The following is a 13,264-nucleotide window of genomic DNA, read 5'->3' on the forward strand; positions in this document are numbered from 1 at the left end:
ATGGCCTGATGCCCACTTTATACAATGTGTTCCTTGAATGAGGCAGGAATTCATAGGAGCCCTTGACTCAATCACTGCAGATCTTGTACAATACAGGACTTTCATTGACTGGCAGACATGGAATAGTGCATAGCAATACAAGACGATACACATGTATCTAAGAATGTTGAAAAAATATTGTATTTGAGAAACAGCATGTGATAATGTATTCAGACTGATGTACTAGGGATCAGAGTAACGGTTGCATGAACCAGAAGAGTAATGTTTGATGGGGATAGGGGAAGAAACTTTGCTTAATAAAATTGTCTACAATGGGTTTTCTTGAACTTACCTCAGCAGCATCTAGTACTAGTCAGTCAGAAACAGTATACTGGACTATATGGACCTATAATCTGATCCACTTTGGCAATTCCTATGTTCACATTGCCATTTCCTGATTGAGGATTTAACCCTGCCACTTTAAACTTCTTAACTGAGGTTTTTTCTTCAACATTTTAAAAGCTGTATTCTAATCTCATGGATTTTCACTAAATATTAAAATGGGATTAAGCTAAGAGTCATTATTCAGCCTATACACACCTTAACACATTGCATTATAAACTTTTCTTCTCACCAAAATGAGATTGGATCATTCAGCATAATTTACTAAACAAATAAAGTAAGTTATTTACATGTTTTACAACTCTATTGATTCACAACAAGTATTTGAGCCTACTACAAAAATCTCTTTCAGCTTGTGTGGTGCTTAATGGCACTTTATATATTTGATTATACTTTTATGGAATATACACGGTTTTTGTGGGAAGCATACTACGGTACTTACCAGTCCTGCTGCATACATGGGTACAATAACAGGCTGCTTCTTGTTGCCTGTAAAGAGCTGATAAAAAAAGATGGATGACTTAAGTTCTCCCATTCTGTCTTAATTATAAATAAAATTAATATCTTTTAAAATATGGGTCAACGGACTAGGGTTATATTTATGAGATTCATATCAGAGCAAAGACTATATGAATTTATAACTAAACAAGGTTTTCATTTTCTTTTAAACAACTTTATACTGGAAATATAAATTCTCCCGAATTGTGAAGCTGTAGTACTAACGTATACTGACACAAAATCTCATTTTAATGTATGTCTATGAAGAAGTGTGATCATTCAGAAAGAAACAGGCATGCAGAACTCAATTTACTACAGCTCACCTAAAGAAACAGTTACAAGTTTTACAGATAAACTCACAATATTTCTTGTGTCGATTCCCAAGGAGCATAAAAGCTTTTTGTTGCTGTGGGAGCCACCCCACTGATATCTCAATCCATACGAATCATGGATATCCTGCAGCTCTGTCCACACTTCCATAAGTTCCCTACACAGCCCAGGATAAATCAAATCAGCAACAGGAAGAATCATATGACTCCGCAGCTTTAGACACATTCTAATTATTAACGTGACTGATGTTATAAATTCCAATTAAACTTGTGCCCAAACACTAGTACTCAGGGGAGCTCAAATTGCTATACTGTTCTCAGAACAATTATTATTCAGACTTATAATTGGAAAATGATGCCCACAGCAGACAGAACAGGGCCTACTTAGACTTCATCAATGCATGAATTAATACAGCAATTTGTAGCAAGTGTAAGTAATAAGCTACATCCTAATTAACTATCTCATTTAGACATCACTTAAAAGTAGAGGAAAAACCACCAATTAGATGAAATACTATCAGTACATGTGGTCACTGAAACAGACCTACTGAACTACAATGATTAACTTTTACCCTATAATTTCTAAAAACACTTACAGAAACATTAGAATTTGACATACATCACATGGTTTTTAAAGTTATCATCTGTGTAAAGACCTAGGTTTACTAAAAGCAGCTTTATTCACTTGTTTTTCTTTAAGTTTGCCATATTAGTGTTTCTTACCCACTGTTAGCCAGAGTCTCCCCTGTTCTCATCTGTTTGTTGCTGGCTTCCAGAAAAAGGTTCAAGGAAATTATCTCTTCTTCTATTTCAAGAACAGGTATGGAAGGAAAGCAAACTTCAAATATTCGCTCCAGACGGCTTAGCAACGTTGTCTAACAAACAAACACCAAAGAAACGTATTTCAAGTTTTCTTTAACTGCTTGTTCCGAAAATAAAGAAAAAAATCTGATGAGTGAGACAAATGAGAAACTATACATAATTCACATTCAAAGAAAATTATAATACACTTTTACATAATAACTTTTGTCAGAGGATCACAAAGCTCTTTGCAATTCTAAGAATCACAACAACTGAGGGGTAGGTAAGTGATATACCCAACCACTGACAGTACCGCTATACAAGTTTGACACAAGACGTTATTACAATATCTAGCTGAAACTGCAAGGTCAATATTGGTAGGAAAAATATGCAGCAAGTATTCAAAGTGATATTTAGTTAGGATGTGCGTTAATGTCCCTCATTCTTATGGTAAGTACAGTAAGAGCTTTACTGAACACAAGTGGTCAAGACCTTGGTTTTGAATGTCCTCTGAAATACAGAGCTGGCAACAGCAAATTTCCCCCTGATGACAGGGGACTGGTTCAATATCAATTCACAGGGAATTGATCTATTTCCTACATCATCTAGGTATTTATCAGGTCTCCATCAAAGTACGGTCCTGGCCCAACCATGCTTAGTTTATAATCTAACAGGCTAATAGTATAAATATGGGCACCTGCTATGCAACACTTATTCTTTCCATAATACTCCCAAATACTGTGTGCTTTGTAAAGAGTATTCATTATTAGAGATTTGAGTAGCATCCAAACGTGCACTAGGCTTGTTACAAATGAGACCGATCCTTATTTAGCTGAAGAGCTTGAATCTAAATAGATAAATAAGGAGGGGAGAAGGGGATGCAACATGAGTTTTTACACATATAATCATTTCAAAATATGAACTTTGCTATATTATTCCCCGCGCTCCCCAGATTAGTGTATTTTTATATAATTGTTAGCCTAATTTTCTATTTTTAGCTCTTCTATAAAAAGTTAACCCATATCACTGTTCTATATCTTGGCCTTCCTCCCAGTAACTCCCTTCTCTTCCCATTAACAGTTGACCAAAAGGTTTTCTGGTGATTTCTGTGGGCTCGTGAGGCAGTGGAGTGCTTCCTCTACCATATCTTTTGCCTTCCTACAGAAGCTGGGACATTTTTAAGCCATCCTTTAAAAGGTGCTGGAGTGAGTGAGCCTGACAGCTTTACCTTCAGTGAAACGCCTATTTAGGGGCAAAACACAACAAACCCCCACGTTTCTCTAAATATTGACCTACCGCCATTATAAGGAATGCCTAAGATTATGGCAACTGAAAAATCAGAGAATACGCTTTCCAGTTTACTCTACACATGTGATGTATAGTCACTTTCAGTGTCTTCTTTTTGTATAGAAAAAATTGTTAAACCATGACAAATTTTTGTATTTTTAAAGGACTATCCCCTCAGGTTTTGTAATCCTTACTATCATTTCATTTACAGTTCCAACATGGCCCTTGCCATGTTGCAGCTGCTCTGCTGTTCCCTGTCTGTTCAACTGCTGCACTGCACAGCAGGGAAGAGACTAGCATTTGGCTGTTCCATTTCTGATTGTCTACTTGGCTGTGGGAGCCGCAGGGCAGAAGAGGAGCTTGAGTCACGGTCCAAGCTTCAGGGAGTGCCTAGTAAGGATGGCTCCCCTCCACCACATAGTTACCCAGGGCAGCGGAAGATGAGAACCAATTATTACTCCCTGATACTCTCCCCCAGGCCAGGTTAGAGCAGCTTGGAGGCAGCTCTAATGTGCACCATCAGGCTAAAGTCCACAAGGGACTATATGCCAACTGAGGATAGCCAGAGCACAATGTGCTCCAGCCACTCTCCTGATTCTGACACACTCCTCTGCACCAAGGGCTGAGGCAGGGAGGTGCAAAAGCTGGGTTCTCTTTAAACTGGGGATTCTCCCATATTGAGTGAATCTGCAGCAGGGGACTTGCAAGTGACTTCCACTCCCTTTGAAGCACCTCAGTGGCACAAAGATTTGAACAAGGCAGACAACGTGTCCGTACATATATTTTTTAGGCTTAACCTTTTTTGATATGTCTGGGAGTCAGGATGGACAGGCTTAAAAATAATGTAATGCACTACTAATTATTTCCTTTTAGAATTTTTATGTTAGATTGTTTCTTGTAAAAGCACCATTTCAAATTTAAGTATTATTATACTCTGTGTGAAACTACATCAGTTCCGATGATCTTTTACAAACTACTGACGTTTACTTAACATTCCTAAGATACATGCTACAGTCCATCAGAAATGCACAGCAATGCTCACTATGAAGGCAGCAGAGGTGCCCCAACGTATTGGTAAAGTAGCACACCATCAAGTTTCCCTGGAAAGGGTCAAGATTTGGGAATATACTCAATCCCGTGGTGTAATGACTAAGAATAGGTTTGCTTAAGTAACAAGCCATCTACAAGAGGAAAGTGCCTGCCACTGTGAATACCTACCGCCACTCAGAAAACCAGGTCAACATCTAAGTTGGTAGTTTGATTTTAGGGCAGTGCAAATGACAGCAGGAGAAGGAATACAATAGAAAGAGCCCTTAATAGCAGAACTTCATCTCAGGCTATTGCCAGCACCCACATACAAATTCAGATACACGTTTGAGAGAGGAAGACAGTTACTGCAGCCTTGGCACGATATTATTTCATCAAAACATCCTTGGCACACGCTTTTATCTATTCAAGTCTTACAAAAACATTTAGAAGGATCTCTATTTATTTATAGGTGATGTACTGTGGAAAGTAGGAAGGTTTCTATCGAAAATCGGGAGATCTGAACTGGGGAGAATTCCAGCTTCCTGGACTCATGCAACCCAAGTATATCAAGGGAACAATGGCAATCACTCTAAAGGGAGTAACTACATTTAATTGGAAATATGACACTGTTGGCATCTCCTGGGTGGAAAGGGAGTTACCAAAAAATAAACACTTTACAAAATTCTGCTACTAATTTTAGAGCTACATCCTTTTTGTTTCATAAATCCCATCCAACTGCTTTACTGGAGAAAAAAAATAGTGGAAAATATATATACATTGTGTACAAGTACCAGGTCTTCCTGGATGATCTAGTTATACAATAACTTACTGTAAAGATAAAAAAAAAATCAGTCTAATTATTCAATATGAAACATTACCTATAATGCTTTGACAGGGCAGCAAGTATGCTTCCTAAAATTTAATATGCATTGTTGTTGTAATCGTGTTGGTCCCAGGATATGAGAGACACAAGGTGGATGAGGTAATATATTTCATTGGACCAACTTTTGTTGGTGAGAGAGATAAGCTCGTCCTCACGAGCTCTGTGTAGCTTAAAAGCTTGACTCTCTCACCCACAGAAGCTATAATAAAAGATATTACCTCACCCACCTTGTCTCTCTAAAATTTAATATGACATTTGTTGAATAGAACAAATTGTTTGCACTTTTTTGTGGCACTAGATGTATTTATGGTTCCTGAAAGTTCTGCACACATGCACCATTACAATTTGAGGAGAAAAGAGGGGCTCTTAAATCAACAAGTAGAATTAAGAGAGTTAGACCATAACTTGTCATCCTGAAAGTTAACTATAATATTCCAGGCAATCAAAGAGAGTGAAAGATTAATTTGTTTAGTTTCCAGGATTAAGAAATGTTAATAAGTGCCCCCTCAAATGGGTCAAAGCAGTTATATATATTCTAAGGCTCATGGGCATTATAACTTAGGCCTTTTGTACCTATTAACTGCATATGGGATATATGCTGGCCAATTGTTTCAAGGTCCTCTTATTGAAGGCTATTTTGCTGCAAGAATGCAGACACAACAAGGTAGAAGATTTTTTTATTCTATTAAATTATACAGTATTTATATCTTAGTTTAATATATTTCTATAACATTTCTTATTTGGAAAGTCTATTAAAGTGCTACCTACTGTTTGATTAGCATTAGTATCAATGTTTCTTGAGGGGGATTTTGGTTCATATTGTATAAGTGCTTCTGAAGGTGGCCACTCATTACAGTTTATTTTAAAATTAGAAGGCGAGACACCTGATAGTAGCCAAATTCCAAACACAGGACTCAATTGTATACCCTTATTCAAACGAGCAAGGAGCACAGGATTAGGCCCTTAACCATACCTTCTTAAAAAAATTAAGGGCCCGGTGTACACTTCATTTTCTCTCTTTTTACAATGCACCTTATCCATGGGCTATCAATAAAACATTTTATATAATAAATCTATACTGGCCCAATGAAAACAGAATACTAATTAATCCCAAAACCACAGTCTTGGAGTTTCAGTGATAATAAATTAAAAACCTTCCCACTCAACTCCTCCATTTCCCTTTAAAGCTTGGGTAATGGACAGACCTTACAACTTGCCCTGAAGGGAAACAAATTTGGTCTCCATTGGCAGATGTTACTTTGAAAGTAGAGCATGGGAGGGGGGGCCTCCACTGAGCACCTTGCCACAAGCTCAATGACGTACAAATATAGGAAGTGTAAGGCTGCCTCCCAGTTGCCATGGTATAACAGAAGGAAAGGCAGGGAAGAGAGTGTCCCTCCTATGTAAAAGATCCAAACAATAGAGGGATTTTTAAGATAAATAACTGCAATTCAAGGTTTTAGCTTTAACTACACAAAAATCTTTTGAAAGACTTAGCGTGTATACTCGATCATAAGCCGGTTCGTTTATAAACCGACCGCCCCAAGATGGATAAGTAAAAATGGAAAAAATTTATAACCCGTTCATAAGCCGACCCTATAATTCAGGGGTCAGCAAACTTTGGCTCCTGGGCCATCACATCAGGATAAGCCACTGGTGGTCCGAGATGGTTTGTTTACCTCGAGCGTCTGCAGGCACAGAGGTAAACCTAAGTAAACAAAGTGTCCCGGCACGCCAGCTGCTTACCCTGACGGGCCGGGACAGCAACTGGTGGGGATTTTTTTTGGGGGGGCGGGAGAGGGTGGAGAGAAGCTGAGAGTCAGGGGACTAACCCCCCACATGACTCCACCCCTAGCCTGGGACCCCCACACTCTCTCCATCCCATCCCTTCCCACCTTATCTGGGGAGGAGGTCTCTGAGCTGGCTGGAGCTGCTCCGGCAGGCTGGGCAGTGCGGCTGCAGCCTGCTCCGGCGGGCCAGACTGGGCGGCGCGGCCGCAGCATGTTCCAGCGGGCTGGGCCGGGCAGCGTGGCCGCAGCATCGACTGCTCTGGGGGGCGGGGCCGAGCGGCACGGCTGCAGCCTGCCAGCCCCAGAGCTGCAGCTGCTTTGGAAGCTGGGGGAAGAGCAGCGTGGCCAGAAACGGAGAGACTCTGGCCCCGTCCCTTCCCTTCTGTCTCTGCTGCCTCTCCTTGCTCCCTCTGTTGGGGGGAGGGGCTGTGTCCCACCTCTCCCTCTCTAGACCCGTTCATAAGCCGACCCCCGTCTCTGGGGCTTCCCTTTTTTACTAAAAAATTTGGCTTATAAACGAGTATATACGGTACACATTCAGGTCTGACTACAGAGATTAAAACAAAATGATGCATAGGCAAAGGCATATGCAGAGAATAGGCATATGAAGAGAATAAAGCAGCTAAATGTCTAGTCTAGAAGAGAAAAGTTTGTGGGGACATGATCTGATAATAACTTCAAGTTCACAAGTTAAATGAAGGAAGAGAATGATTTGGTTTCAGAAGATGGAAGACCAAGGAGCAAGGGCCTGAAGGCAAGGAAGAGAAAATTTGGATTAAAGTAAAGAATGTTAAAGTATATCTCCTATGATAGTCATCTCTCCAGAGCAGTGGACCTAATTCACAAATATTTCTGTCCAAAAAGCAGAAGTTTTTTTCTTAAATAAAATTGGAAGCTCCTGGTGCTGGGATTTATGCTAAACTGACCATGCTGTCACCAGTATATTTGCCTCCAAAGAGGGGAGTAGCTTTCTGAGACAGCCTTTTGCAAGGACTGGCCTATACAGTTTTTGCACTGGCTTAACCAAATAGGTTTAGAAATGGATTTTAAAGTTGTTGCAACTCTCCTAATGTGGACACTCTTGCATCAATTTAACAGGGTCATAAAGTCGGTTTAATGCAATTGTTCAAACACAGAGCTACACAAGTTTAACTAATTTTTTTTAAAACACCACCTTAGTTAAACTGGTGCAACTTGTTATTTCAACAAGGATTCTTTGCCCCAAGAAACAAACTTCCCTTTAAACACCTAACAATTTACCCCTTTCTCTTCAGTGTGGACTCCATTGGTTATGACAGAGCAACATATCCATACCAGGAGAAGCCAAACTTACAAGCAAGAAAACTAGTTTTCTCTTTCTGGTCCCATATTTAAACATTTTAAAGGAAAAAACCTAAACGTAAGATGTCTTTGTGAATTCTTTAAAAGATTCAGCAAAGACAGTTATTTGGTTTTAAATATTCCAAGAGAGCATTTGCTGTTCAAAACACTGCAAACACTAAGCTGGTACGTGCAAATCAGAAAGTGAAAACATTAGTCTGTTTTCACTGTGAAAGGTTGAAAGAGTAAACGGCTAGTATAAATCACAACAAATATAAGTTATAAATTTTTTTCAATTATATAAGGTGTTATTAGAAAGAAGCATGGAATTTTTTTTTCTCTAAAAAGTGGTATTTTTACGCTGACACTAAAGTTTTTACAATGAATTGCTGAGCAAACTGAAAATTAAGTAAAAAGTTACCCACAAATGGGAACAGGATGGATGGATAGATAACCTTTTTTCCTGCTTTTTAAAAAAACACCCCAAATATCACAAATGTCAAGCCTTCTCTTCCTGGTTTGCATGTTTATTGTAAGCTCTTATTCCTTAATAGAAGAGGGTACTGAATCTTTAACAAACAAAACTTCTCTTCCATCTGTTAAAACTTATAAGTTACAGAAGTTTTAACTTATTTGAACAAAAAAATACTTTAAACAAAATATTTTAAAAAATACACTGAGTAAAATTTACTTTCCCTCCCAATAAGTTATGTTACCATTTCAACTACGAGACAGAAAAAAACAAGATAAATAAGACTTAGATATTGTTACTTAGTTATAAGGTTTACCAACTTTCTGAATACTCTTTTCCAGGTCTTCTTCTATACAAGATACCATAAAGGTCACAAACTCTACTTTGTCTTCCTTTCCAGGTCCTTCCTAGTCAAACTGTGTGTCTTATAAAGTAAATGACCTACTTGACTTTCATTTTGAAAAAATAGTTTCCTTCATTCAGAGAAGCCCTTTAATGGCTCATTTGCTGATATACTACTAGCAGACTTTAGAACTTTGTTGTCAGCAGGGGTTTCTCATTGAAGCAATAAGCAGTAGCAACATACACAACTTGTTATGTATGGTTACAACTTACATTGTAAGTAGGGTGACCAGATGTCCCAATTTTATAGGGACAGCCCCAATATTTGGGGCTTTTTTTAAAAAAAAATATTACCCACCATGCCCTGTCCCGATTTTTCACACTTGCTGTCTGGTCACCCTAATTGTAAATTTCACAAGTTATCTGAACTTAAATCTGTTAATTTAATTCATCCCCATCTATGTTGTGATACAGCCTTCAATTACATACTATTTTTCCATAGAACCCCCACTTCATTCAATGCAAGAACTGATGGTGCTCACTGAACGGACAGCTATTCAATATTTCTTTTTATCCTCAGAGATTCATTGATTCTAAGGCCAGAAAGGACCACTGTAATCATCTAGTCTGACCTCCTGTGTAACACAGGCCATAGAACGCCTCCAAAATCATTTGTTTGATATAGAGCATCTCTTAGGAAAAAAACATCATTTTGATTTTAAAATGGCCAGTGATGGAGAATCCACCTCACTGTTAAAAATGTACACCTTCTTTCCAGTCCCTTTTCTTTTATTGTATCCCCATGTTTTATTTACTGCACACCATTCAAATTCAGCACTCAGTTCAGATTTACTCATTTCCCGCGGACTATTTTTAGGAAACAAAGCACCTGAGAGCTTCACAAATATTAATGAATTTATCTTTATAAACCTCCTGTGAAATTAGGTGGTATTATCCTCATTTTACAGATGGAGAACTGAACCACAATGTCATATCCAAAATTGTTACAAGTGTCCACTAATTTTGGGTGCCCAACTTAATATGCCTATGGCCTGATTTTTACTGAGTACATAGGAAATTTTATAGCACTTTATGTTACACAGCACCACTTGAATCAACTTTAGCTGCAATTCTGAGTGCTCAGTGACCCAAACTGGGACAATTAGGAATATTTTCTATCACGTGGTTTCCCTGTTCAGTTTTCTATTGTATCCTGATTGAATGCACAGAGTTAAACCAAAGAAGGCTGTAAAGGGAGGTTAGGGTGACCAGATGTCCCGATTTTATAGGGACAGTCCTGATATTTGGGTCTTTTTCTTATATAGGCTCCTATTAACTCTCCGCCCCCATCCCAATTTTTCACATTTGCTGTCTGGTCACCCTAAGGGAGGTTAAGGAACCCATGAAGGGCAAAACAACGACAGATGAGGCAGTCTCTCAGGTACCTGCTTTAAGAAAACTCAAACAATGGCTGGGTCTCAGTTGGTTGGAAGAAGCGACCTTGCTGGAACCATCCAGATAAAGATATTTTTCTCTTCCCAAAGCTAGGGCTGAGATGAAAAGACTCTCAAGGGTTAAAGAAAGTGCTCTGGCAGTGAGGGAGAAAGGAAGTAGTCAGCTGGGTGGGAAGCTGACAGACAGACAGACAGCATGCAGCAAGGCTGAGACAGGAGAGCCAGAGTCTGCAGCAAGCAAGCTGTAACATGCAGTACCGGGTTTACAATGGTGCCATGCCCACACTCAAAAGGGGCCCCAGCCTGGCCTGCTCCACTCACACTGCATCCCGAGCCGCTGGCTTCTCTCCGCCTCCTGGCCCCGCCCACCAACTCCACGCAATCCCTGACCCCTCCTCCCCGCCCACTGCTTGCTCCTCTCAGCGGTGGCCAGCCAGCCAAGGGCTCCTCTCTTCCCCCATCACTGGCAGCAGAGAGGAGTCCTCAGCCACTACTGCTCTGGGCCAGTGACCTACCGTCCGCTTCCAGTTCCCTGCGGCGCTTTGCAGAAGTGGTGGGCTGGGGAAGTCGGTGGCTGCCCCCACACCCCCCACCAGGAAATGCCTCCTCCGCCACAGACACCAGCGCCAGGTAGGCAGGGCTGGGTGGGGCCCCGGGGCCGCTCTGTGCTCCCGAGCTTCAGCTGTCTTGCCCCGTAGCACTGTACTGGAAGAGGGGCTCCCTGCTCTGTGCTGGCTCAGCAGGGCTGGTGAGTGCAGCCAGAGGGCAGGGCTTGGGGAGTGGGTCTCTGAGGAGTCTGTGTTTTGGAGTGCTGGGCTGTGAGGGGTATGTTGGAGAGCGCTGGACAGTGGGCAAGGTCTGTTTTGGGGTGCTAGGTAATGGGGGTATGTTGGTGAGCACTGGGTGGTGGGGGAGGTCTGTGTGTGTTGAGGCACTAGGGTGTGGAGGTTGTGTGAGGGGTGCTGGGCAGTTGTGGTGGGGCTGTGGGCAGGGAGGCACTGAGTAGAGGTGGCGGTGTGCAGGGCACTGTGCATTTGTGGGGGGGGGGGGGGGCTTATGGGGTGGAGTGCTGGGCAGTGCTGCATGGCCCTGCGCCTGAGGGGAAGGGGCATGCTGGTAGCACAGGGCCGGGCAGGCCAGTGTGCGTCTGGCAACTGCTGATTTGTAAGCAGTGCCCTTGCACTGCACTGAGTGGAGTAGGGCCGCCCCTGCCATGCCATGCCCCATTGCCCCTGGCCAGACTGTCACTGTGGGGACCAGCCTCCCCACGCCATGCTCTATTGCCCCCATGGGGGCCCACAAAAGGTTAATCTGGCCCTGGTAACTTGGTGCCCGCAGAACAGGTGACAACAAGGCTAAGTCTTGTGTACCTAGGACTAGGGGGAGAGGGGGAGATACCAAGTGTAGGTAAGACAATAGGTGTTTGTCTCTCTGATTTTTAAATCTACATCTCTACATTCTGTGTACTGTTTGGGCAAATAAATCCTACTTTGTTTTGTACAAGTGGCTTCTGCATAGACTCCTGAAATGCAATTTTGGCAGGGTCCAAGCCCAGTTGGATCTGCTAGGTAACAAAGTTGGCACCCAGGGAGGGGCCCAAAGACCCAATCAGAGAATGTTTAGATTGTGGCATCTCAGCCCAAAGGGATATGGAGGCATGGACCTGCCACTTGCAAGAGGTGCACTCAGGAGAACTGGAAGGGGATCTAAAAGCGCAGCCTACCTAGGGACAATGACACTCAAAACTTCTTCAAATCAGGCACCAGGTGTCTCAGGCTGGGGATCCAGAAAATGAACACACAATTAGCAACCACCTGTGAAAAGTTTAAGTTAAATTTAAGTTTGAAGTTAAAGGAACTTGCTCAGATCACATGGGAACTCAAAGGAGGGGACAGAATCTAGTTTTCCAAAATGGCATCCAATGGTATTAACCACGAGACAGTCTCTCCCTTCCTGCAGTCCCTTGCCTTCCAACCCCTGCAATAAATGAGGTGGGGCCCTACAGACCCCTTTTTCACTACACAACCCTAATTCATTCCACAAGCACTGCCAATCCTGTACACTGCATGAGGCAGGGGTCCTGTGTGGGGGTAGGAGGTGGGAAGGGAGCATTATATGCACAAGAAGGCAGAATTAATGGTCTGCAGGCACCTGCTTTCTGGCATTGCCTAGTTTTAAGTGCTTGACTTGTATCCTTAAGATCTTTTCTATGTAGTTTCCTAAATTTTTAAAAAGCAAACTGTAAAACAGAAATTCCATCCTGTGAAACTACAGTGACCCTCCCATGGGATATCAGTGGGGTTGGCATCTTTAGATCCACAGCACAGACCTCTCCTACTTCAGCTAGTGGAGGAACAAGTAGCAGTAGTAAGCTGTTATTCTCTATGTAGACCAGTCATTGGCAGGAAATAAAACATTTTGCGAGTGGGTTTCACAGATCATTGTTAGACAGCAGGAAGGTATTGACTTTGGAATCCTGGATTCTATTGAAGTTTCTGGAGAGAAGTGTACTCTAGTGGATACAGATCCTTCTGCCCCTGCCCCCCCCCCCCCCACCACCACACACAACACCCAGCTTTGTCCCTTTTTATACCTCTTTCATCTCCTCTTATCCACTCCCCCAAATGTTTCAAGTTTGGCAAATTACAAGCAACTATGTGGCTTTGTAAGAAAGTGCT

General features: G+C 41.7%; 1 protein-coding gene across 13 annotated transcripts in view; it reads right to left on the reverse strand.

Annotated features, from left to right (window-relative positions):
• The window catches only part of AFTPH (aftiphilin), a 61,519-nt gene that overhangs the window by 26,628 nt on the left and 21,627 nt on the right, over positions 1-13,264 (reverse strand). For all 13 annotated transcript variants that reach the window (XM_005287222.4, XM_005287224.4, XM_005287221.4 and 10 more), the window contains 3 exons: positions 1,932-2,083; positions 1,240-1,366; positions 824-880 (listed from right to left, as the gene is read on the reverse strand). In XM_005287222.4, the coding sequence (XP_005287279.1) occupies positions 824-880; positions 1,240-1,366; positions 1,932-2,083 (336 nt within the window). The remainder of the gene's footprint in view (positions 1-823; positions 881-1,239; positions 1,367-1,931; positions 2,084-13,264) is intronic.

The sequence above is a fragment of the Chrysemys picta genome, chromosome 3 (assembly GCF_011386835.1).
Source record: "Chrysemys picta bellii isolate R12L10 chromosome 3, ASM1138683v2, whole genome shotgun sequence".
Taxonomy (NCBI): Eukaryota; Metazoa; Chordata; order Testudines; family Emydidae; genus Chrysemys; species Chrysemys picta.